This window comes from Tenrec ecaudatus, chromosome 6, assembly GCF_050624435.1.
Source record: "Tenrec ecaudatus isolate mTenEca1 chromosome 6, mTenEca1.hap1, whole genome shotgun sequence".
NCBI classification, from domain to species: Eukaryota; Metazoa; Chordata; class Mammalia; order Afrosoricida; family Tenrecidae; genus Tenrec; species Tenrec ecaudatus.
In genome coordinates, this window is record NC_134535.1 from 7,450,717 (window position 1) to 7,473,812 (window position 23,096).

Here is a 23,096-nt window from a genome sequence, read left to right on the forward strand (position 1 = left end):
TTTGGGAGGTTGGCACAGCTCCAGTTGCACCCATCTCTGGCCACATGAGCCAGAAGACTCTCAAGAGGGGGGGTGCTATCTTGCCCACTGAGGCTGGGCCATTCCTGAGGAAGGCCCGTCTGAGACGTTCATGCAGATGTGCCTGGGTTCAGACGGTGCCTCGCGAGTGCCAGCCTGGTGCTTTGGGGCCAGACCCCCGTTCTTTGCTGCCCCGTCCTTTTCTCCTCTCTAACTCATGGTCGGCGTCAAGACGAAAACTCTCCGTGCTTGGCAGGACGCCCGGCTGGGGCGCTCTTGGCCATCGGTGAGGGAGGAGCTGGGAGCATGGGGAGATGGTGGGTGAATTGGGGGACCAGAAAGGGGGTGTCACAGAATCCAAGTTTGAGCAGTGGGAACGCAATTGACGTGACTGGAGAGATTGATCACCTTGGCTGGCCTCCAGGTGTGGTGGCTGGGAAAGGGATGGGCTGAACAAAAAGTCCCGGGGTGGGGGGGGTGGCCCTACTGGGGTGGGGTGAAGCAGCGAGGACAGAGAGGAGGCTGGAAAGGTAGTTGAGAAAGGGAGGGAGGGGAAGGAAGGCAGGCAGGCAGAAACCACCTCCCTGACCTCTCCGTGACGCACCTGCGGCTGTCCAGGGAGGTGGGAGGCGTGGGAAATTCCTTATTTCCTTCTTCCTCGCTCTTGGGGCCTGCTCCGCTCCGCTCTCTTACCAGGATGACCTCAGCGCAGTTGTCTGGTTCCTCATGTGCCCCTCCCCCCCCGTGCCCTGCGGTTTTTATGCTCCAAAGGCAGCCTGGGGAATGGCTTCAACCACATAAGCCTCTCTGCTCAAAACCTCCCTAGGGTACCCCAGCCCACTCAGAGAAAGCCGAGTCTTCTCGGTGATCCTCAAGTCCCCCATTACCTCTCCTGCCTCCCTTCTGACGCTGTCCTGCCCTGGTTGGGGCACCTCTTTGCTGTTCCACACTTGGCCCTGCCCCTCACAGAGCCCCCTTCCGAGGCAGGAAACCTGCCCCCCACATAGCCCCAGGCCTGGCTCCTTCCATTCCCTGTGTGAGGTCTCCCCAAAGGTCATGTTACATGAGGCCATTCCTAGTGACTAGGTCAATTGTTCTTGCACGCCTCCCACCCCCCTCACTCCTGACCAGGGTCCCTCCAGCCCACCCATGCTGCTGCACCCAGCCTTGGCCAACATGACTCAGTGGAGCTCTTTGTCGGTTTAAAGTCAAGGCTTTTGTGTTAGCCCTCCCATGCAGGTATTTACTCTTCCCTGAAGCAACTCCACGCCCCTGTAGTGAGCTGTCCTGCCGTGTGTCGCCCAGCGGTTCTCTGCCTTCCTCCTGCCAGACCCTTTCACACAGTTCCTCATGTGGCGGTGACCCGCCAACCATAACATTATTTTCCCTGCCACTTGATCACTGCCATTTGGCTCCTGTGATGAATTGGGTGACCCCTCTGAAAGGGTCATTGGACACACACACCCCAAAGGGAGTCTCCACCCCCAGGTTGAGAAGCATTGGTTTAGCTGGACAGTCTCAGGCCCAGGTCAAGGTGTACAGAAGCAGATGATTAGAAATTACTCCAGACCTCAAAGCACACACACAAGGAGGACCGTCTCATGGGGTGCAAGTACTCCCCATTCCCTGAGGTAGAGCTTCATTGTGGCTCCTGCCTCCATTCATTAAGCAATTAGCGTGAGCTCCCCTTGGGTGGCTCCTGCCCCCAAAGCTAGTTGCGGTTCAGTGGGTCCCAAGTCCTGGAGACCCACCCACGTCCCACAGAGCAGAGCTGGTTATCTGGGCTCTCGTATTTCATGGATCTGTGAGCCTTTGGTCTGTGGCACTGCTGGGCAGGTTCAGCCACCAACCTCTGGAGACTGAACTGCTAACCACAAGGTCAGTGGTTCGAACCCACCAGGTGCTCCACAGGAGAAAGAGGAGGCCGTCTTCTCCTGTCAAGAGTTACAATCTCAGAAACCCAAAGGGGAAGTTCTACCCTGTCCTGTAGGGTCCCTGGGGATGGTTCCTGATTGGATGGCAGTGAGTTTGGCTTTTTGGCTTGAGTTCGGAGCCCTGGTGGCTCCATGGATGGTGTGTTAGGCTGCCAACCACAAGGTCAGCAGTTTAAAACCACCTGCTTGGGTGGGGAGAGAGAGAGAGAGAGACCCTAAGCCCAGCACTGCCGAGTAGAAGACAGGAGCAGCAAGAAAGAGCAGTGGGCTCTGGTTCTGGCTTTTTAAGGTCTTCTGCTGCAGTCGACGGTACTGGTTGATCTCCATTGGCTGAATTAAGGACACCTGGCCTAGAGTGGGCCAATCCAGGTGTACTGCCCACCTAAGTGTACTGCCCCCACCCCCACCCCTGGCTCCAGGCCTGGATTGGCGCATGCCCTTTAACCTTTATCAGCTCCCAACCTCCTGTAGGAGGGCCCTAGGCATGGAGAGGAGCACCCCTCTGTCTTACTGTCCTGCCCTATGGGGTCCCTATGAGGAGTCAGAATTGACTCAAGGGCAGTGACTTGTTGGCGTTCGCACACATTGTGGTGCCACTCTGGAACCTCCCCTTCCACATCCTCGATTCCTCCACGATCTTTCAGAGGGACTGCCCAGTGCCAGCTTTCCCCCGGACGTCAGTCTCAGGTGGGTGGACAATGTCGACGGGGATCCCGCCATCTCTGTGGGCACCATCAGGTGGAGGTGGGCTGGGAAGGGCCAGCATTCCGACTCCAGGCACTCCCAGGACCTGGAAAGGCAAAGTCAAAGGTCTCTGGCGTTCCCCCATTGTGGAGGCCACTCCCCAAACGGGTGGCCGTGGGAGCCCACCCAGCTGAGCCCCAGAGAAAAGGCTTGGTGATCTGCTCCTGTCAAGATTGTGGTGTGCGCCCTCCTGGCTCCTCGGGTGACCCTATAGGACAGAGTAGAACTGGCCCTGCTCCCAAAGGCTGTCCTACCTGAAATCTTTGCCGGAACAGATTTTTTTAGGGGCTTTTCTCCTTCTGAGCGGCTGGTGGATTCGAACGGCTGACCTGTGGTTAGGAGCTCAATGTGTAACCCTCTGTCACCAGGGCCCGCTCACAAAAAACACTGCCACTGAGTTCGTTCTGACTCATAGGGTCTACAGGAACAACATAGAACCGTCTCTGTGGGTTTTCAAAAGTATGACTCTTTGCAGGAGTACAAAAGCTTGTCTTTCTCCTGGGGAGCAGCTGGTAGGTTTGAACTGATGACCTCGTGGTTAGAAGCCCCACCTGTAACCCACTGCACCACGAGGGCTCCCCAGGGCTCACTAGCATGGGCCTCCTTGCAGGGCTTGGGGCAAAGTCTAGCAGGAGTGTGCATGGCATCCTTCAGCCCAAGAACATTCAGAGAGGGTCTGCATGAGAGGGTTGTAGGGGCCCCAAAGGGACCAGCCCACAGTTGGACCTGGGCAAAGGCCCTGGTGGTGGTGGTGGCTTCAGGCCCCAAACCCAGGAAGCCTGGCTTGTTCTCCCTTTGTCTTGATGCCACCTGGGCACCTGCATCTAAAAGGCTCAAGAAATGCGGTTTTCCCCACCTGTCCTCTGTCCTTTACGTCAGCAAAGGCTCCTTGGTTCTTTCTGGTGAAAGAGGAGAGTCTGTGTGAGTCCAGGTACTTTAGAGAAACAAATCCACGGAAACTCAAGTGTAAGAGAGGGTTTTATATACAGGATAAGTGCACATCAAGAAAACATCCCAACCCAGTGCTGCCCAAGCCCACAAGTCCAACATTAACCCATATGTCCAACAGCAATCCACAAAGACCTCCTCCAGCTCACAAAACACACACTATGACGCCGACTGCAGGGGGAAGCCGAATCAGTGAGCGTGTAAGCATCTCAGTGCTGGCAGGGTCTCCACACGGCTGCTCCAGCACCTAGGGCTGCATCAGAGTAGGTCCAGGTGGCTTCTCCTTGGGAATGTCTTGCAGGAAGTGAGCCTTGCCAGCTGAAGCAGGGAACTGCTAAGGCAGCTGCACCCTGGTGTGACCATCAGAAAGCAAGAGACCCGAGAACTAGAAAGGAGAGGCTCACCAAGCCATTTATCTCTCCGCCCTTCAATTAATCCCACGTGTGTTCATTGGCCTGGTTGGCACAATAAACTAACTCATCATTTAATCCTGTTTATTTCTGAAAGCCCAAGAGGTCTGAGCAAAGCAGTAGGGTCCTCCCAGCCATCTCCTAGAGCTGCCAAAAGGACTGATTCCCTGTTAGTGGTGGGGCCAGCACAGAGTGGATATCTCTGGGGTCTGGCCCCTCCCTGGGGTGTGAGAAGTTGCAGAGAGCCAGGGGGAGCTGGCTCCCAACTCATTTCACTGATTTTCCTTCATCTGTATAATCAAGCGTGATTAGTAATTTCAAAGCCCAAATAAGTCTGAAACACCGCATCCACGAAACGACATTAATAAGAAACCAGAGTGACAGAAGTTTTAGTGCCATTTCACATATCCTGTCGTTCCACAGTTCAATCGCATTAAAAGGAATTGTGCAATCAATTTCAGAACATTGTCTTCTTTCTGGTACTTATTGTTATTAGCTCCCCATCCCCCCCACCAACCACCCTTGCCAACCCCACCCCCACCCCAAGAAACCATTCATCCAGTTACTGTCTCCCCCACAGATGTCCCTATCCTAGATTTCATATTCAGAAAAGCATACAAACAAACAAAACTCACCCCAACCACAAAGGGAAACAGCAGAAACTATTAACAAGTAGAATGAATTCTAAATGGGTCCAAAGGGAGAGCCGGCGAGAAGGTGGTGATTTGTAAGCCGACTGCGTCGGCAGCAATCAATCCCCTGGGAACAGCTCCAGATGAAGAGAATTTATTTCTTCATCGCTGCTCACAGCCTGGATGTCTTCTTCGGCGAAGTGTCGGTGTCCTCTGGCCACTTTTAACTTGAATTCTTTGTCTTTTTGTTTTTGCGGGGTTCACGTTCTCCATCCATTTGAGAGACCAGGCCCTTGTTTGCTGCGTCTTTGCCAATATTCTTTGTCTCTTGGTGAAGTCTTTCGACGCACTAAGTGTCTCATTTTCAGGAGCTCCCAGTTTCTGCTGTCTGTGTGTTTTCGGTTATGGTTAATAGTGTGTTTATGTGCCATGGTCCCAAGGAGCCCTGGCGGTGTAGTGGTTATGAACTGGCCTGCAATCGGCAAGGTCGGGGCTTCAAAATCACCCGCTGCTCCTCGGGGGAAAGATGGGGCTTTCTACTCCCGTAAGGAGTGACAGGCTTGTTAACACACAGGGGCAGCTCTACCCGGTCCTGCAAGGGCATTCGGAGTTGGCATCGATCCCATGGTTGTGATTTTGTTGTTGTTTTACTAGGGCCCTGTTTTTTCATTGATGATCTTTATCAGGCTAGGTTTTCCTAGGGGTTTGGTCCCTCTTGCGTTCTTTCTTGTATGTGGTATGCGATATGGATCACGGTGTATTTTGCCTCAAAATTAAAGCACCCAGCCCTGCGTCAAAGATCAGTTGCCCGTAGGTGGATGGCTTTGACTCTGTTCCAGTCATCCGTGTGTCTGCCATCATGCCAGGACCAGGCGGTTTAGCCTCTCTAGCTGGGTCGGGGGGTTGAGATTGGGCAGCGTGAGGTCTCCTGCTGAGTTCTTCCTTCTTCAGCAGTGACTTCCTTCACTGGGGTCTCTTTCCTTGGATGGGAAGGTGATTGATTTGTTCACCTCTGTTAGAACCAGGCTTGAGATTGCACTGTCTCTGTAGATTGCCTTGGGTATGCCTGACATTTTCACACTGGGAAGAGTTCCTACCCATGGGCATGGTCTATTCTTCCATGTAGGTAGGCTTCTTTGGGTCTCTTGCAGAAGTGGTTCAGGTTTCCCTTCGTTTCCCTTGTTAGATTGATTCCTATATGTGCTTGCTTCGGCGGCACATATACTAAAAAAAGAATTTATCCCTAAGGATCTAATCTTTGAGTGCCTGTGGTGAATGATATATTTTTTAAAATATACTGAGTGTTGTATATTAATCCTGTCTCCTGCCACTTTGCTGAATCTTTCCATCGTGCTGTGGCTGGTGACCGAACGCACCACAGAATGAAGCACTGCCCAGTCCCGCACTGTCCTCACGGTAGTTTTGGCTGTGTTCACGCCCACTGTTCCAGCCACTGGGGCAAAATCCAGTTCACTGAGAATCTTCCCCTTTGTCTCTGACCCTCCACTTCAGCAGTTCTCAACTCTGGGTGGCAACCCCTTTGGGGGTCAAACGACCCTTTCACAGGGTCGCCCGACTCATCACAGTAGTAAAATGACAGTGATGAAGTAGCAACAAAAATAATGTGATGGTTGGGGGTCACCACCACATGAGGAACTGTCTGAAAGGGTCGCGGCATTGGGAAGGTAGAAGACCACTGTTCTATTTGATGAAATAGGCTGGCTCTCTGGAGTTTTCTATGTATGGAGTTGTATCATCTACACATGAAAGGGTTTTACTCCGTCTTTGCCAGTTGGAATACTTGATCTTGCCCTTTCTTGTCTTGTCGCCATGTTGACTGGCCGTGCTGACAAAGGGCATGCTTGCTTGGTTCTCGTTTGCAAAGGCAATGTGTTCAGTCTCTGCACTGAGACCGTGTTGGCCATTGGTGGATATGCCCTTGATCCACGAGGATTTCTTCCTCTCTTCCTAGTTTGTTGAGGGTTTTGATTAGGAATGGGCACTGGGGCTTGTCAAGCACCTTTTCCGCGTTGATTGGTGTGAGCATGTAGGTCTTTCCCTTTGTTTTATCTATGTGGGGGATTACTTTTTTAATGTTCCACCATCCGTGTAAAACAAGCAAACAAACTCACTGCCGCCGAGTGGATGCTGACTCATAGAGATCCTTTAGGACAGAGGAGAGCCGCCCCTGTGAGTTTCCAGACTGTGACTCTTTATGAGAGTAAAAAGCCCTGCCTTCCTCCCGAGGAGCTGCTGGTGGTTTCAAACAGCTGACCTTGTGGTAAGCAGCCCGATAGCTGGTATGAATCCCACTTGGCCAGTACGGTGGGATTTTTTGTTTGCTTGTTTTTAATATGTTGTTGAATTCTGTTGCCTGGGATTTTGTTCATATTTGTACATGGGGGCTATGGACCTCTAATCTTCTATTTTAGGCATGTCCTTGCTTGGTTTTCCTATCAGGACCGTGATTGCTTCATAAAGGAACGCAGGAATATTCGTTTCCTATGCTCGGGAAGAGGTTGCGTAGAATTCAGGTCAGCTCTTCCTGCACATTTGATAGAATTCTTCAATAAAGCCCAAACACCCCCTCTTACAGAGATCACCACCTTAGAAACACCACCAGTCCTCTCTTCTGGGGTAGAAATAAAATATGTGTTCACGCCTTGAAAGACTGGGCAGGCTGGGACAGAATGGAGACGGTGAACATTTTCTTTCACACACACACGTACCTCATTTTTGTGGGCGAGGAAGCTCAGGCCCAGAGAGAGTCAGAAGTGGGCAGAGATGGGCCCAAGGTCTGCCAGTTCTTGGCAGATCCAAAAGCTGCCAGGAGGGACAAGGGTTTGAATTCCACACTCCGCGCTGCTTCCTTGTCCTGTGACCTTCTTGCCCAACTGCCCGCAGGTTCTCTGAGCCTTGGGTATCTGCCCAGATGTTGCTTTTTCAAGGAGACCGATCAGCATATATCCTTGTGTCCATAGAGCATTTGGTTAATCCTCCCCTCCTCCGACTTGACGGACCAGAACCTGAAGGCCAGAAGAGAGGCATAGGGCAGCACGGCACAGCAAGATCCGGCCTCCCCGCTCAAAGGCCCCAGGGGCCTTTCTGCTGGGACCCGGGAAGGATGATGTCATGCTTGAGTAGCTCAGTTTGCAACACATTTCCTTTCCTTAGTCCTCCGAAGCCATTTACCTCTAAGGGGGCTAACAGCGTCTTTATGCTTCAGCCTGTTTACACATCTGATTGAATTTCTAGCAGTTATTTTGTGTTCACTTACTCGAAAGACGAAGCCAGCTCCTCTTGTAAAGATGTACAGCCTTGGAGACCCTGTTTAGGGTCCTGGTGAGGTGGGATTGGTTTATGGCAGTGGGTTTGTGTGATGGGTTTGAAGTAGGACTTTGTTCATAAAAAGCCATCTCTTGCCATTGAGTTGATTCCAATTCATGGTGACCCCATATCAACACATTTTCTTGTTAGTCATTCAATACACAGTACCTCAGCCCCTAGGCTGCTCTCTGCCCTGAACACACACACAAGTACACACACGTGTGTGCACACCTACGTGCACGTATATGCACACAAACACCCTGTGAGGCCCCACGTGCTAGTCAGTGATGCAGGCCAGGGGAGCAGGGATACCATGGCCAACAGACACACACGAGCTCCACTGCCACGAGCCCCTTGGATAAGCCACTCAACTTTTCAGAAAGAGGATGGAGGGAGCCGGGGGTACAGGGCTGGGCTCAGGTAGAGAATGCCAGCCCTCTCACTGGATGGCCAGGCTGAATCAAGGGGGCCCTGATCCCAGCTGCAACCCAACACAGTGGCTTCTGGAGCCCTCTAGACGCTGCCTCTCCACATGGAGCAATTCATCCAGGTCTTGCACCTCCTCCAAGCCCACGTGCAGTCTCCTGACCCCTTGGCTCGACCAGGGGTGGGTTTCCTGCCTGCCTGCAGTGCCAGGCTGGGACAGGGTAAGCCCTGCAGGTCTGTCCCCCACCCCCAGGCATACTGTACATAATGCCCGCAGCCTTCTCCAGCCTGGCATGGAGTCCTGGTGACGGTTGGGATGGGGAGTTCATTTCTTGCAGCACCTGCCCTGAGGAAGAAGAGTGGAGATAAGCCCTTGGTATAGTTCCCCTTCGTCCCCCCTCCCCTACTCTCTGCCTCTCTTTCTCTCCCTTCTTCCTGGTCCTGCCAACCCTGTGGTGGCATGAGATCAGAGACCAAGAAAGACATCCTGGTGTCTGTTGAGAGGGGGAGAAATGGAGAGAGGGAGAGCGAGTTGGGGGAGGGAGAGGTCTGGAGGGATCACAGGGTAAGAAAGGGGTAGAGAAAGCAAAAGTGAGTGAGAGCAGAAGTGAGTGAGGTGGGGGAGTGGTTGGTTGGTTGGTTGGTTGGTTGGTTGGTTGGTTCATTGGTTGGTTGGTTCATTGGTTGGTTGGTTGGTTGATTCATTGGTTGGTAGCTTGGCTCCGTATGTCTTGTCAAGAGGAAGATGAAACAGAGAGTCTATGTGTATCTGGCCTTCAGTCAGCTATTTATCTCCATGGCACCTCCAAATGAGGTCATCAAGTTGCGACCTGATTGACAGGCTAGACTCCACCCCTTCAAGTTGACACCAGATTATGTAACTACAACAGGAGGCCAAAGGACTGGCCCCTGAACATGCACTGCCTCCCTCCACACCCCCCATGGTGGGGGATTAATGCCATTGAAGGACAAGGAGGCTGGTGCTCCAGGAGCTCACACACTGGTAATGGCACAACAAGTGGACCTTAGTCTGACCCTGAGGTAGTGTCTTGACCCTACCGGGGTCTCGGATCATGGGTGACAGACCTGCAGGGCTTACCCTGCCCCAGCCTGGCCCTGCAGGCAGGCAGGAAACCCACCCCTTGGTTGAGCCTTGGACACTGATCCTCAGTCCCCCTGCTCCTCCCCCAATGTTCCCGCTGAGATGAGATCTTGGGCTCCCAGCCCTGCACCTGGCTTTGCCTGAGTTCTTGCACAGGCTCTACCTGCACTGCTGTAGGGCCTGGCTGAGTCCCCTCCCCTCTCAGGGCCTCTGTGTCCATCAGAACATCTGCACTCCCAAGGGCCCAGCTTGGCACCTGGCAGCCCTTTGGCCAGCATGCCTCCTGGCAGCAGGGTTCGACATGAATAGGTCTGCCCATCCCTGTGACTCTGGCTCTTGGTTACCAGTGCTGGACTGGGCTGGGCTGGGCTGGGCTGGACTCAGGGGCCTGGAGAGGGACAGAGATGGGCCCCACCTCTGTGGGGCACAGGTGGGTGCACATGGCAGAGGGATAATGGGGAGCCTTTTCCAGGCATTGTGGCCTGACCTGGGGCCAGCAGAGTTGGCCAGGCTGGCAAGGTTGGGTCAGGCCTTTGTCCCTCTGCCTCCACTATGCCTGGGCTTCTACCTGATCTTTACTTCCTGCCCAAGATGGATGATGGAGTGCTTCACCTTAGGGAGCCACAGAAAGGTGACAAGTGACCATAGCCCATTCACTTTTCCCAACAAGGATGGCAAGGTTAAGCCTGGAGGCTGGGAGGGGAGAGGTGGTGGTAATGATAGGCCAGGTATGAGTTGACGAGGGTTAAGTGTGAGCCAATGAAGGCCAGAGTGGGCTGACAAGGACCAGACAGACTGATGAGCGCCAGGACTTGGGCCACAGCTGAGGTCCATCTAGGGGCCTCGAAGCATGCTTTGGCTTGAGGTCACTCGGGTCTTGGGCTGCAGCCAACCTGGCTGCCTACACAGCTTCTATTCTTGGATCTTGGGCTCCGACACCAAATATGGCGCAACCTGAGCCTGGCAAGCCCAAGTGAGGTGGGGCGTGGGCTCCAGCCATGCATCATGCTTCCAGAAGGGACCCAGACCTCACCCCACAAGGAGCTGGAGTCCGATCCCTTCAGGGCTGACCCCCCTCCACCACCACCACCACCAATCAGTCAGGGCTTTGTTCTGCCACTGCCGGTCCATCCGGCTGTCTGTCCGTCCGTCAGCACCGTTCACACTAGACTAAAAATACTCAGACCCAAAAGAGACTCTCCCTGCAGGAGTGAGAATGGGGGCTGGGGTCGCAGTGGTTTTCGATCACCTGTGGCTGTGGCCCAGGCAGCTCACATCGCCAATCTGACCCCCGTGTCCTCACCTACTAGCTCATAAGGGAACCCACTGATTCACTGCCTCCCTCCTTTGTTGATTGACCCCTTCATTCTTCGATCCACTCCATCACGGATCCACACATTCATTGATTAACTGTGCTCACTCACCGGTGTGCTTATTGGTCTGTTGCCATTCTGATTCACTCGGGCATTGATTCACTCGGGCATTGATTCTCTCGAGCATTGATTGGTTCCTTCACTCATCCTTGGGCTGTTTCACTGGCTCGCTCACTCCATGTTTATCGTCAACAAACTCAGCCCTGTACTGGGTGCTGAACAAAACACCAAAACATCCCTTTCCTCACGGAGAGATGGCCTGTCCCCATGTCATGCCTGGGACTGCTTCTCTCTGCTGAGGCCTGGGACAGTAGCTGGTCCTGATGATTTCTTGGCCTTATAGGGCCCAAGGGCTGCATGCGCCCCACCTCTGGTAGCGTGTAACGGGATAGGACAGAAAGATAACCCAGAGGAGAAAAATGGGCAATGTGTTAACAATGAGTGTTCTGTTGGGTGCCGTCAGTCAATCAGTACAGGCTCCTAGCCATCCGACGACACTACGACACTACGTGCAGCAGAGAGAAACACCACCCGACCCTGCGCTCGCCTCCGCTGTGGTACCTGCAGGCTTCTTCTCCAGCCCCCCATTCAAATGCACCCATTCGTCGCCAGTCTTCCTGACTCCCGGTCCAACGTCCCCATGCCCGTGAGGCCATTGGACACACCATGGCTTCGGTCAGGGACACATCAGTCCATCACACTGGGTGTGTTTGCTTGTTTCCAGTCTTGGCTTTTATTTTCCATATATATCAGTCATTTCATTGGAAGCTCTTACGGTTGTCATAGCACTCCCTTATTCAAGTGAATCGGCATAGTTGTACGATTGCTACCATAGTCCGTTTCAAAACTCTTTCTTTCTTCTTGAACTCTGGGATATCAGCTCCCCTTTATCCCCTCCCTCCCCCACCCTGCCTCCCAGGAACCTAATTGTTATTGTTATATATTATTATCCTATTGTTGTCATGTGTAATTTATATATTAGCATATGTAATATAATATGTATTTTTTTACATTTTATTAGGGGCTCCTACAACTCTTATCACAATCCATACATATACACACATCAATTGTATAAAGCACCTCCGTACATTCTTTGCCCTAATCATTTTCAAAGCATTTGCTCTCCACTTAAGCCCTTTGCATCAGGTCCTCTTTTTTTTCCCCTCCTTCCCCACTCCCCCTTCCCTCACAAACCCTTGATAATTTATAGATTGTTGTTTTGTCATATCTTGCCCTATCCGGAGTCTCCCCCCCCCCTTCTCTGCCGTCCATCTCCCAGGGAGGAGGTCACATGTGGATCCTTGTAATCAGTTCCCCCTTTCCAACCCACTCACCCTCCACTCTCCCAGCATCGTCCCTCACACCCTTGGTCCTGAAGGTATCATCTACCCTGGATTCCCTGTGCCTCCAGCTCCCATATGCACCAGTGTACAACCTCTGCCCTGTCCAGTCCTGCAAGGTAGAATTCAGATCATGGTAGTTGGGGGGAGGAAGCATCCAGGATCTGGGGGAAAGCTATGTTCTTCATCAGTACTGCATCGCACCCTGATTGACCCATCTCCTCTCCTCAACCCCTCTATGAGGGGATCTCCAGTGGTTGACAAATGGGCCCTGGGTCTCCACTCTGCACTTCCCCCTTCATTTACTATGTTATATATATATATATATATATATATATATATATATATATATATATATATATATATATATATATGATGCCTTATACCTAATCCCTTTGGCACCTCGTGATCACACAGGCTGGTGTGCTTCTTCCATGTGGGCTTTGTTGCTTCTGAGCTAGATGGCCGCTTGTTTACCTTCAAGCCTTTAAGACCCCAGATGCTATCTCTTTTGATAGCCGGGCACCATCAGCTTTCTTCACCACACTTACTTGTTCACCCACTTTGGCTTCAGCAGTTCTGTTGGGAGAGTGAGTGTCGTAGAGTGCCAATTTAATAAAAGAAAGTATTCATGCATTGAGGGAGTGCAATATAATATGTATTATAGCCATATCTTACTCCACCCAATATATCCATTCACTTACAATTCTGCTGCTCACTCCCCTCAAGTGGGGTTATACAGTCATCAGCTCTCCCTCCTCCCCCCCCACCCCCACTCTCTTACTGTATCTTCAGGGAGTCATTACTCCCTTTGCTGTTTCTGAAAGGTCACCAATCCTGACATTCCTGCATCCAACGATCTTAATTATACAAAAGGAATGTATGTAGGCCTAATAATATAAGTGTGGTAAAGCACAAGCCTTAATAGTAAGGGGAGGAAATGTTAAAGAACCAGAGGATAGTGATGTGGTTCATCAGTGCTGCACCGCACCCTGGATTTATCATCCCTTCTGTGTGGCCCTTCTGAGAGGGACTGTCCAATTATCTTACAGGAGGGTTTTGGGTCTCCACTACATCCATGCCCCTTCACATCTGTTTGATTGCTTGTTTTTGAACTTCTGCTACCTCGTCCTGTCAACACCTCATGATCACCCAGGCTGGTGTGCTTCTTCCATGTGGGCTTTGTTGCTTCTCTGCTAGATGACCATTTGTTTAACTACAAGCCTTTAAGACCCCGACGCTATATCATTTGATAGCCGGGCACCATGAGCCCTCTTCACCACATTTGCTTATGCACCCGCTTTGTCTTCAGTGATTGGGTCGGGAAGGTAAGTATCATATACTGCCACAGTTTTAGAACAAACTGTTCTTGTACATAAGTGAGATTTTAGTAGAGGCTCGGAGTGCACCTGCTTCCTTTGTGTGTGTGTGTGTGTGTGTGTGTGATACAGATGTACCTATCTTTACATATTTATGTATTTACATATACATATATCTATATTTTTACCTATATTTATAATTTTCACTTCCTTCTTCTTTACTCTTTTTCTTTTTCTTCCCCCCTGTCCCACTGTCATGCTTACCTATTGTTCACCTCTCAGTAGTTCCTCTCAGACACTTTTTGATTGGTCAAACACGACCAGGAATACTGCACCCTCCTCACGATCAATTTTATAACCTTCAAGGGCCTTCATCTCCTTCACCGCCCATCCGCTTTACCAAACACGATGTCCTGCTCCAGACTGGCCCCTCCTGACAACATGTCCAAAGTCTATAAGACACGGTCTGACCATCCTTGCCTCTGAGGAGCTCTCTGGCTAACTTCTTCGGGCACAGATCGGTTTGTCCCTTTGGTATTTTCAATATTCTTACTTAGCACCACCATTCGAACCCAGTGATTCTTCTTCAGTCTTCCTATTCAAAGCCGTGTGAGACCACGGAAAATACCAGGGCTTGGGTGAGGAACACGTTAGTCTGTCACAGGAGGGGTTAATTCAACAGCCCACGAATGATGTGCTCAATCTCCCAACAGCCTTTATGTGCTTATGGTTGAGGCTGCTGTGGCAATCCAGCTTGTTGATGACTTCTCTCATTTTGCTGCCCATCTACTTTTGCCAAACACCTGCTCAATGGACAGCTCTCTCCTGACAGTGTGACCAAAGTATGTAAGACCAGGTCTTGCCAACCTTACCTCTAAGGAGCATTCTGCCTGTACTTCTTCCAAGACACATCTGGTTATTTTTTGGCCTTCTGTTAGCCTTTCGGTTTTCTTCACCAGCATCATGCTTCAATTGTGTCAACTCTGCTACGTTCTGCCTAACTCCCTGTCCAACTTTCACATGCACGTGGGGGAGTGGGAAGAGGGGCGCCTCCATCTTCAAAGTCACACCCTTGTGCACGGAGTGCTAGGGAAAGGAAATCAAACCATGCAGGGTGGCCTTTTCTTTGCAGGGAGGCAGGTTGGGAAGGCTCTGGTGGGAAGATGTATTTAAGGGAAGGAGCCCCAGGAGCACCTGCAGGAAGAGCCTTCTGAGCAGCAGGAACAGCAGGTACAAAGGCCCTGAGGCTACCGCCAGGGGGATACCAAGGAGGCTAGAGGTAGGGGCTAGGCTAAAGAGACAACAGAGCTCAGGGACAGTTGTTGGGCCTGAACAAAGCACTGACATGGCGTGCAGTGAGGAGACCTATGGGCTAGGGATGGAATAGGGGACCTTGGGTCAAGGGGCATCAAGGGACGAGGGAGACCGGATGCCTGGATGTGGGCATGGAGGCAAAAGGAGGCAGCCAGGTCCCTGGCTTTGGCCCTGAACAGCGGAAAGGGAAACCCAAATCCAACTCACTGCTATGGAGCCGATGCCAACTCAGAGCGACCCTGTAGGGCAGGGAGAACGGCCCCTGTGAGTTTCTGAGGCTGCAGCTCTTTACAGGAGTAGAAAGCCTGGTCTTTCTCCCAAGGAGTGGCTGGTGGTTTTGATCTGCTGGCCTGGAGGATCGCAGCCCATATGTGTAGCCAGTACTGTCGACTGGGAAATGGGGTTAAGAGTTAATGTCAGGAAGTGCCCTTCCCTTTGGTTGCCTGCTCTTACCCAGCGTCCACTCCTCAAGCCTGATCTGGACAGGACACAGGCACCCAGGTGCACCTCGGTCCCACCTCGGGGAGTTCTGGGGCAAGAAGTGACTCTAAGACCAGTGTCCTGGGAGGTGAGAGCGTGGGAGCTCAGGCAGGGCAGCTGTTCTGGCGAGGCAGGGCCCTGATGAGGTAGGGTCGATGGCCTGGGCTGGCGAGAGCGAGGAAGATGGGGGGCCTTTGTAGGAGCAGGAAGAAGACCCCGCCTGGTCACAGGAAGCATGTGAGCAAAGGTGTGAGAGATGGTGAGGATGTCAAGGGCACAAAGCAGCTTCCAGAGCCTTCTACACGCTATGGTCCTGACCTGCTGGGCACCAGGGGCTAGAGTTGTCAAGGACAAGCTCCCTCCCAGGCTGAGCTGCTGCTCCACAGGGCAGGGCAGGGGAAGGGAGTGGATCGGCGGTGGGGTGGGGGGGAGGGAATCAGTCACTGCGAGTATGCCCATTTGCTCATGAATCAAATCCATGTGGAAATGGGCCTCCCTTATGCAAACTCACTGCCATCCAGGCGATCCTGACGCCTGGCAACCCCAGAGGACCAGCAGACCTGCCCCCGGGCTTTTCCAGACTGTAACTTTGTTGCTGTTTTTTTTAAATAAAGTAACATGTGGTTGTAACCCCAGGGTCTCAGCTGAGCCTGTGGCAGCAAAGACATTGAATGGTGAGACAATGGACCATTTCCTAAATGAAAACCATCTATTGGTGAAGAAGGAAAGAGGCTAGATAGGACGACTACCTAAAAAGACAGTAAGACTTACTCCCAAGAATCACCTGCAGACAGGCTCCTCGACTTTAAGAAGCATTCGGTGCTGGTCAAAGCCAATTAAACTGAGAGCTTTCCCGCCAATATTTGTTCAACATCATTTTCCAGCCGGTCATCGAAGAAAACCCCCTAGTGACAAAGATAGGTTCTGATCTACTTTGGGGAGGTGCTAGGGAAGTACCCACACTTCCAGAGGTCCGTAGACGGACATCTGAGAGAGGAGGGGTCATGGAGTCCATAAGGCCAGGGTCATGTCCGAGGCAGGAAGGCCTTACAGGAGGAGTGGAAAGCCTCCTCTTTCTCCCCCCGAGTGGCTGGGGTTTCAACACGCAGCCCAAAGCGTAACTTCTGCGTCACCAGCACATCACAGCCTCGCTTGCTGCTGTTAGTTGCCATCGAGTTGGCGCCGGCTCACAGGGTCAGCACGCCGCCCGGCCCTGCACCGGCCTCACAATTGTTCTGTGCCTGAGTCCCCACATCTCCTGGAGGGCCAACCTCGCCTTCGCCGCCCCTCTGCTTTCCCGAGCACGACGTCCTTCTCCAGGGACTGGTCTCTCCTGACAACACGTCCAAAGGATGGAAGACAAAGTCTCGCCGGCCTCCTCTCTAAGGAGCACTCTGTCCGTCCTTCTTCCAGTGCAGCCCTGTTGGTCTTTTGGGCAGCGTGTGGTATTTTCAGTGTTCTTCTCCAGCACCGCCATCCAAATGCATCGATGCGTCTTCGGTCTTCCTGGTTCAAGGTCTAACTTTCGCATTGTGGTGGAGACTGTGGACCATACCTCTGCCTGGGCCGGGCATATCTTAGTTCTCAAAGAGACAGCTCTCAGAGGGCCAGCTCTCTGGCTTCCCCGCCCTGTGTGACCTCTGTCTGAGGGTACCTTGTCTCTACAGCTCCTGTTTTCTAGGTCCTTGGAGGCCGCTGTAAGACGCCTTGGTGGTGTAGTGGTTTGGCATTGGGCTTTTGATCCCCACGGTCCACAGTTCGAAACCACCAGCCAACTCCTAGGGAGAGAGATGGAGCTTTCTTCTCCCATAAAGACTTCGTCTCAGAAGCCCACATAGGCAGTTCCACCCTGTCCTGTAGGTTCGCTATGGGTCAGCATTGACTCGATGGCTGTGAGGTTTTTGAAAGGAGGCCTCTGTGGGGCGTGGGGTCAGTCCCCGTCTCTGTTCTTTTTATAGCTTGTTACCAGTTAAGACACACCCTGTGCTAATCCTGTCTCCCAGACACAATCCCCCAGTGGGGTTACAGCATAAGCATGGAGGTCAAGATGTAGAACACATCATTTGGGGGAACATAATTCAATCCCTAACCCTCAGTTTCCACACTCGGGCCGAGCCAGCATCCACCCCATTGGGTTGTGTGGTGCCTGGCTACGTAGGGTGTGATGTGGGGTAACAGTTTTGCGTAACACGCCTCCCTGAGAAACTCATTGCCTTCCTTCTTTGTGTGCCGCCCCCAGGAGCCGGGCGGGGGTGGGGGGTGCTGCCCTGTCAGGGACCCCACTGAAGTGAGTGGTCCTCCCCAGCTCATCCGCCATCACTTCCTCTAAGGCATCCCCGTTATCAGCCCAGGACTGAGCAAGTGCTCAGGAATGTTCGCGGCCAGGAAGAAAGGTCAGATCCCACGCTTGCGTCCAAGGGCTTCCTGAGCAGAGGTAGCACCAGGACAGCCTAGTGGCAACAGGAGGGACCCGTGTAGGTCCCCAGGGGGCAGGAGGCCAGCCCGGGTGACCCTTTCCTGGGGGGAGAGAGGGACTGGTCCCCTGAGAGACAACCAGCATGAACAGGCCCACAGCCCAGAAGCCACAGAGGGTGATAAGGACCCCCACCCGGGCCATCCATCTATCTGCCCTTGAGCGAGGTGGAGACATGAGGTGGCTGTGGGGAGCATGGCGCCCCCACGGAGAGTGGCAGCCCTCTCACAGAGGGGCCCAGACCGCTGAACAGAGACAGGGAAGGGTCCCAGATCCCAAACTGCGCACACGGGCATCACCTCCGGCACCTATCGCCTCCAACACCCGGCCACCCCTCAGCCAGCAGAAAGTCACACTGCGCCCCTGCCATCATCCCAGTAGCTGCCTTAGCTGTGGCCGCTGTCTAACACTGAACCCCAGTGTTCACCCCACCACCTGCGCCCCTCTTCTAGCCTTTGGCCTCACACACAGGGAGAGGCTCCTTCCCTCCCCCACAGAGCCCCTGCCCACGGAGAAGTGAAGGCCCTGTGACTGCTGGTTATTCTGTGCTCCATGCTTTGTTTGGGTGGCTGCTGTGTGCTTGGCCCAGGACGGGGCCCCATCATTCGCTGCCCCTTCTTCACACCCCACCCACCCACCCCCGCCCCACTGAGCTCCATCCAGCTCAGCTCAAGAGTCTCTCTCCCAGGAAGCCCTCACCCCTCCCAACCCCCGGGGCTCTGCTGCTGGCCCCTTCCTTCTGTCCCTGTGTCAGCTGTCACCTGCCCTGTGTCAATTTCCAAGCACTGGGGACAAGGAGCTGCCCCTCCCGTCTCCTAAGCTCCAGGCAAATGTGCCTGAGTCAGCCAGCTGTGTGCTGGGAGAGGGTGGGCTAGGCCTCTGGGAGCCAGGACCTGTCTCACTTCCTCCTGTTCACTCTTCCTCCCTCACCCCTCCTCCCTCCCCTTCCTCCCCCATCTCTGCAGATGGCCTCACAGATGCCCAGAGCCCGTGGAAGAGCCGTGTCCAGGGAGGCATTGGCAGAAAAGGTCGGCTGCTGAGCCGGACGTGTCTCCAGCAGGCTGCCGGGATCCCGCCTCCTGCCATGGACCACCCAGGCTGGTCAGTTACTAGCTGGGGACAGGGCAATGCTGGGCACTGGACCCTGGGGAGGGCTTGTCAACAACTCTTATCCCAGCGCCGGGGCACCACATCTCGACAAGACTCCTCCCCCACCCACTCCCCCACCCAAGGGATTCCTGGGGGTCAGAGGAATGTGAGTGGGGCCTGGAGCCCCGGGAAGGGTGACTGCAGGTAAGTACAGGTGGGCCAGTTTCCAGGTTGCAAAGGCAGGTGTGGGGGGGGCGGGGTGGGGGGGCTTTGATACATCTCTCCCGGGCAAGGGGGTAGGGGTTGACAGCACAGAAGCTAGGTTTAAACCCCAGCCCGCCACGTACTGGCTCTGGGGCTCCACCAAGCCTCAGTTTCTCATCTGTGAGATGGGTACTGGCAGCACTGCATGCTGGGTGGCTTCACCCATCAGAACTGTCTCCCAGGAGCCTGAGTATGGGGCACCTGCTTCCTCCCCATCCTGTCCACTTCAGCTCAGGTGAGTGGAGCCACGTGCTCCTGGATCCTGGACTGTGGCTTTGTGGACCTCAAGTCCTTCCCCAGGGAGTCACTCAGGGGCCTCAGGACCCACCCTCCCCAGTGGGTCTCATGTTCACAGACAGCATCTGCAGAGACTTATTTCCACACAAGGCAGGAAGTGGGTTTTCAACGTGTACTGGGGGAGACACAAACAGTGTGTGTAAGGGTTTCACAGCTCCCAGCTAAAGGAAGAACAGCAGCCCCGGAGTTGTGGAATCCATCCCACCGCACAGCAATGCTCTAGGACAGAGCGGGACCTGGCCCCTGCCCGTTTCTGAGACTGCCGGTCTTTACAGGAGGGGGGACAGAAAGCTTGCTCTTTCTCCCAGGGACTGCTAGTGGTTTCAAACTGCTGGCCTTGCAGTTAGCAGCTCCGCCAGCAACGGACCACGCCACCAATGATTTAATCTGTAAAATGCTTAGAACAGTGGTTCTCAACCTGTGGGTCACCACCCCTTTGGGGGTCGAATGACCCTTTCACAGGGGTCGCCTCATTCATCACAGGAGCAAAAAGAGTGATGAAGTAGCAACAAAAATAATTTTATGGTTGGGGGGGGGGTGTCACCACCACCAGTGAGGACTGTGTGAAAGGGTCTCGGCATGAGGAAGGTTGAGAACCGCTGGCTTAGAAGGTTACTGGCACCTGCCTGGCAGCCAATCTGAACAAATGAATGGGTTCCTGTCTTGCAGGGGGGAAACGGAGACAGGGCTGGGTTCCCAAGTCTCCCGAGTCTTGGCTGGCCCCCTGCCCTGCCCTCTAGCAATTCTCAGGGCGACCAGGACCTGGGTCATGACACACGATCCCTGGAGGAGACTGGGAGGGTCGGGCCCTAGAGACCCATCATGGTGAGCAGAGCTTAGCCCCTAGCCGGCCTCCCTATGTGCCTGGACCCCAGCCCATCCTCACGATTGAGTGGCCGGGGCCAGTGCCAGGCCCATGTGAGCCCAGGCTCGAGGCTGGCAGCCCACCTCTGGTGCCCCAGCTGTGCCAGACCCTGGCCTGGGTCCACAAGGGCCACTTTGTAGTGGCACTGGCCAACCCTGGGGGAGCTGAAATGGCCCTGCGTGTCATTGGTCTCATCTGGCAGGGCTCTGGGAGGAGTCTTGTGCAGAGGCGCCCAGCACCTGGCCCCAGCTGAGGCTTCAAGCTCTGGTCTTCCTGGCCGCACAGGTCTGTGGGGTGAGGAAGCTGTCTCAGCTCACAGAGCCCCATCCTTCCTGTGTCAGGCGTGTTGGTGGCCGACGCTCCCACACTCTGTGTTGCCTTCTTTTGCAGACCAGCCAATTCCACTGCAGGCTCCAGGTGGGATCTGGGGAGACCATGCCCCGCACCCACGACTGCCTGCTGCTGCTCCTCCGAGGCGCCCCCAGGCAGCGCTTCTGCGCGATGTTCATCGGCTTCAAGTTTACCTTCTTCGTCTCCCTCATGATCTACTGGCACATCGGGGGAGAGCCCAGGACCCCCGGACAGCCCTACAGCCTGCCGGCCGACTTCCCCTGCCCACTCCTGCCACCTCCCAAGCCACCCCCCAGGGGCCTGGATCCTGGCAACATTTTTTTCCTGGAAACCTCAGACCGGACTAACCCCAACTTCTTGTTCATGTGCTCCGTGGAGTCGGCGGCCAGGGCCCACCCCGAGTCAAGGGTGGTGGTCCTGATGAAGGGGCTGCTGGGCGTCAACGGCTCCCTGCCCCAGCACCTGGGCATTGCGCTGCTCAGCTGCTTCCCCAACGTGCAGCTGCTGCCCCTGGACCTGCAGGCGCTGTTCCGCGGCTCCCCGCTGGCCGCCTGGTACCTGGAGGCGCTCAGCCGCTGGGAGCCCTACCTGCTACCGGTACTCTCGGACGCCGCGCGCCTGGCGCTGCTCTGGAAGTTCGGCGGCGTCTACCTGGACACAGACTTCATCGTGCTCAGGAGCCTGCGGAACCTGAGCAACTCGCTGGGCATCCAGTCCCGCTACGTGCTCAACGGGGCCTTCCTGGCCTTCGACCGCCACCACGAGTTCCTGGCCATGTGCATGCGGGACTTCGTGGCCCAGTACAACCGCTGGGTCTGGGGCCACCAGGGTCCGCAGCTGCTCACGCGCGTCTTCAAGAAGTGGTGCGCCATCCGCAGCCTGCGGGAGCCGGAGCGCGGGACCTGCCGGGGCGTCACCGCCCTGCCCCGCGAGGCCTTCTACCCCATCCCCTGGCAGAACTGGAAGAGGTACTTCGAGGACGTGCGCCCCGAGGAGCTGGAGCGCATGCTCAACGCCACCTATGCCGTCCATGTGTGGAACAAGAAGAGCCAGGGCACGCACTTCCAGGTCACGTCCCGGGCACTGCTGGCCCAGCTGCACGCCCGCTACTGCCCCACGACGCACCAAGCCATGAAGATGTATTTGTAGGCTCGCCCAGCCAGGGCAAACCCAGGTTTAGGTGGCGCAGCCCTGGGCCAGGGGCAACAGGGTGGAAAGGTGGGGAGCTCCATTCCCAGCAGGTGTGGCCAGAGGGGCTGGACACTGTGCCCCACCCCCACCCCCATCAGGCCAGGCTACATTCTCAGGGTAGAGATATCAGTGGGGGGGGGGGGTTTCAGTGTCCCCGGCTGATGTGGCCACCTGGCCTTCTGGATGTCAGTCAAGAACAGTGAACCCCAAAGCATCTTTTTGGAGGCACAGGGAATGAGGCAGTTTGGGGGGCATGGAGCATCGAGAGGAAAAGCTGGTGGGAGGTAGGCGGTGGGAGTGGGGGCAGAGAGTCACAGGCAAAGGGGCTGTTCGCTTCCCTGGTTTTTAGTCTTTCACTGGGGGGCGGGGAACGGGGAGGGTTGAGCGGCCAGCAGTGGCTGCTGAGCGGGCCTGGAAGAGTCTCTGCCTGCCCACCCCACCCGCCTTTCTTTCCAGGGATGTTGCCAGGGGCGCATGTGCCAGCTGTCCCCATGTGACAGGGCCGAATATGGAAGTTCTGGCTCAGGGAAAGTGTTTGAAAGAAAATGCCCCCACCCCCACCTCACCCCCGATTCCACCCCATGATGAACACAGGGAAAATCGTACTATTAATAAAGTTCTGACCAACAGCCAGGGGGTTCTGGTTAATGAAACACGCCCACCCACAAAGCACTCCTTGGCCCCATTATAGAGTCCAGAAGCAGCTCGGGGGGGTGGGGGGTGAGGATGACCTGCCTGAAGCCACCCAGCCTGGCGGGCTCTACCATTGCCACCTAGACCTGGAGGGCCCGGGGACCTGGCCATCTCACTGGCTCCCAGCCAGCAGTGCCCTGGGCACCTTGGGGGAAGGGAGGAGCCTGAGGACCATCAAGCAAACACTATAGTTGGGAGTCCCCTTATAGCACCCCAAATCTGTTTCATGCCGTCCCCAGAGACGAGGCTAGGGGCCTCAGGGAGAGAGGCGGGAGCCGCCAGCTGGTTTGCACCATGGGGATGCAGGCGTGCCCGCCAGCTGGAGGAAGGGCTGAGGCTGGTGCCAGAAGTGAGCGGCCAGCCGAGGGAGGAAGCAAACCTTCAGAGGCCCCCGGATCCTGCCGGAGCCAGACCCGCAGCCAAAAAGAGGTGAGCTCCCCGGCGCCGAGGGTATTCGAGAACAAGAGTTGTGGATGAAGACAATGAATTGTAGGCCCAAGCTGGTG

General features: G+C 54.6%; 1 protein-coding gene across 1 annotated transcript in view; it reads left to right on the forward strand.

Annotated features, from left to right (window-relative positions):
* Nucleotides 1–21,990, forward strand: part of A4GALT (alpha 1,4-galactosyltransferase (P1PK blood group)) — a 47,797-nt gene extending 25,807 nt beyond the window's left edge. Inside the window, exons 2-3 of the mRNA XM_075553534.1 lie at nucleotides 18,806–18,941; nucleotides 20,746–21,990. Coding sequence (XP_075409649.1) covers nucleotides 20,791–21,855 — 1,065 coding nt within the window. The 5' untranslated portion in view covers nucleotides 18,806–18,941; nucleotides 20,746–20,790 and the 3' untranslated portion in view covers nucleotides 21,856–21,990. The remainder of the gene's footprint in view (nucleotides 1–18,805; nucleotides 18,942–20,745) is intronic.
* The last annotated feature ends 1,106 nt before the right edge of the window (nucleotides 21,991–23,096 follow it).